At 32.2% G+C, this 2,642-nt stretch overlaps 1 protein-coding gene across 1 annotated transcript; it reads left to right on the top strand.

Moving 5' to 3' along the window:
- Positions 1-1,005: 1,005 nt before the first annotated feature.
- Positions 1,006-2,012, top strand: LOC145587812 (fatty acid elongase 3-like). The gene has a single exon (XM_081644492.1). The coding sequence runs from the start codon at positions 1,049-1,051 to the stop codon at positions 1,865-1,867; it is 819 nt and encodes a 272-aa protein (XP_081500618.1). The 5' UTR covers positions 1,006-1,048; the 3' UTR covers positions 1,868-2,012.
- The last annotated feature ends 630 nt before the right edge of the window (positions 2,013-2,642 follow it).

The following is a 2,642-nucleotide window of genomic DNA, read 5'->3' as shown; positions in this document are numbered from 1 at the left end:
TATTAAAAGTTTCGTCAAAACAGTAAAATAAAATCAACTCCGCAATAACATTTATACTTTGAAATTCAAAATTTGTCATTGTTTCTCCGTGTACAAAAATATTAAATTATGTTAATAAAAAATATTCAATTATATGGAAAGTAAATAAAATAAAATAAAATAAATCAATTTCTTAAATCAAGAAATATGAATAACAAATCAATCCTTTAAATCAAGGAAAGAATTATTTTAAACTTTTTCTGCTATACAATATTCTTTCCACATTTTTTACAAGGTTTGTGTTTTGACCGAGTTTATCAAGCTTATAGTACATTCGGGTGTAGGATGAAATTTTCATCAACTGAGAAGTGAGAATGTGTAGTAAATGGTGCAAAAGTTAATTATGACTCAAATTTACAAAAATGTATCACTTTAGCTTAATTTCAGTTCACTTTAGTTCAGTTCAGTTCAGCTCCAATCAGTTCAGTTCAGCTCCTAATTTCCTTCTCTCATAAAATATTCATTTCTGCTCTATCCAGTTCAGCTCCAATCAGTTCAGTTCAATTCAACTCAGTTTAGTAAATGTAAACAGGCCCTTAATCAAATCTAACCCAACAATCTGAATTAACACCTCTGCCATAAATTTCTAACCACCCATTATTTTATGTACTAGTTCTGTTAAATATTAGCTATAACTTTAAAATATTTTATATCTCATAAATAATACCACAAAATTGCAACTAATATTTAACGGACGTAGTACAAGTATGGTCAACCTATATAATTAACGACACAAAGCATCAAATTATTATCAAAATTTGCCATTTCCTTAAATCCCTAATTTTCCTATACTATACATTAATTTATTTATTTTTTAAAAAGGGGAAAAAAAAAAAAACATGGTCGTCAATAGTCCACATCATCCATTATCATCATCCTCACTCCATTCTCATAAAAACACCCATTCATCAAATCCCAACTCATTTCATTTCAATCTTTCACAATCACAAACATTCTCCCTCAAAACCAAAAAAAAAAAAAAAAAAAAAAAAAAAAAAAAAAAAAATTAATGTTGATTTCATCAATCAAATACTATCTAGTTCATTACCCAATCATAACCAATTTCGAATGGAACCCTGAAATTACACATTTCTCCTCACTCCAATTCCTCATTTTCACAATCCTCACTTACCTTTCTCTCACTTTCCTCCTTTCTCACTCTTCTCTCTCTCCTCTCCCACCACCCCTCCTCCGCTTCATCTCTGCCGTCCATAACCTCATCATCCTCCTCCTCTCTCTAATCATGGCCGTTGGATGTTTGCTCTCCACCTTTTCTCAAATGCCTTCGCCGCACTGGATCTTTTGCTTCCCCGCCAATCGAACCCCGCCACGTGGACCTGTCTTCTTCTGGGGGTACATCTTCTACCTCTCAAAAATCGTTGAGTTTATTGACACACTTTTGATTATTCTTAGTGGGAGTACTGGACGGTTGTCGTTCCTCCACGTGTACCACCATTCAACGGTCCTGATTATGTGCTACATTTGGCTTGAAAGTTCTCAGTCGTTGTTTCCGGTTGCGTTGGTGACGAATGCTAGTGTGCATACTGTGATGTATGGGTATTATCTGATGTGTACGGTTGGGATTCGTCCGTCATGGAAGAGATTGGTGACCAACTGTCAGATTGTTCAGTTTGTTTTTAGTTTTTTGGTTTCTGGGGTTATGTTGTTTGTTCATTTTACGAGATATCCTTGTTCTGGGATTATGGGTTGGTGCTTCAACGCTGCGTTTAATGCTTCCCTTTTGTATTTGTTTATTGATTTTCATTCTAAGAATTATAACAAGAAAAAACAATTGACTAGGGTAGGAGATAAGGATAAGGTTTTGTGAGTAGTACTCCTATTTTATTTTAATTGTTTGTTCGAATGTATTTGCGAATTAGACTTGTGGATTCTTTTTCTTGTTTAAATATTCAAAATAATGTAGCCGTGTATATTAGTTATCGGATCGAATAATATCTCGAGCTATTGTGTAACTGTGTGTAATATTGACTTGATTACATAGTGTACATTGTGACTAATCTGACTATTGATTTGACTTTATACGCGTTTTGTTAGCAAAAAGGTCCTATCAACTATTGAGATACTTTCACTGTTTTATTAAAGTGTCACAGTTTAATTAATTGATTTTATTTTTTTTGTTAAATTTCATTCAAAAAATTGTAGTAAAATTTTATATTTTCTCTTTTATCACTTGTTAAAACACCTATTTAAAATTTAGGGACTGTTCACAATTACTTAATTTCAGTTTAGTTCAGTTCAGCTCAGCTCCAATCAGTTCAGTTCAGTTCAGCTCCAATCAGTTCAGTTTAGTTCACTTCAGTTTAGCTCCTAATTTCCCTCTCTCATAATATATTCATTTCAGCTCAGTTTAATCAATTCAATTCAGCTCCAATCAGTTTATTTCATTTCAGTTCAGTTCAACTCAGTTAATGTGAACATGCCCTTAATCACTTTTTTTTTTTTTTTTGTAATATTAAATTATTTTTTGCTCATCTATTTGAATGAGCAATAATCATCATCATTAAATCATCAAAATAAGCAAAAATATCTTGGGTGCATCATGCACAAGATGACAAGAATGTATATAACAACCTTTGGATTTC

The sequence above is a fragment of the Chenopodium album genome, chromosome 17, assembly GCF_948465745.1.
Source record: "Chenopodium album chromosome 17, dcCheAlbu1.1, whole genome shotgun sequence".
NCBI classification, from domain to species: domain Eukaryota; kingdom Viridiplantae; phylum Streptophyta; class Magnoliopsida; order Caryophyllales; family Amaranthaceae; genus Chenopodium; species Chenopodium album.
This window is presented reverse-complemented; position numbering and strand designations above follow the sequence as displayed.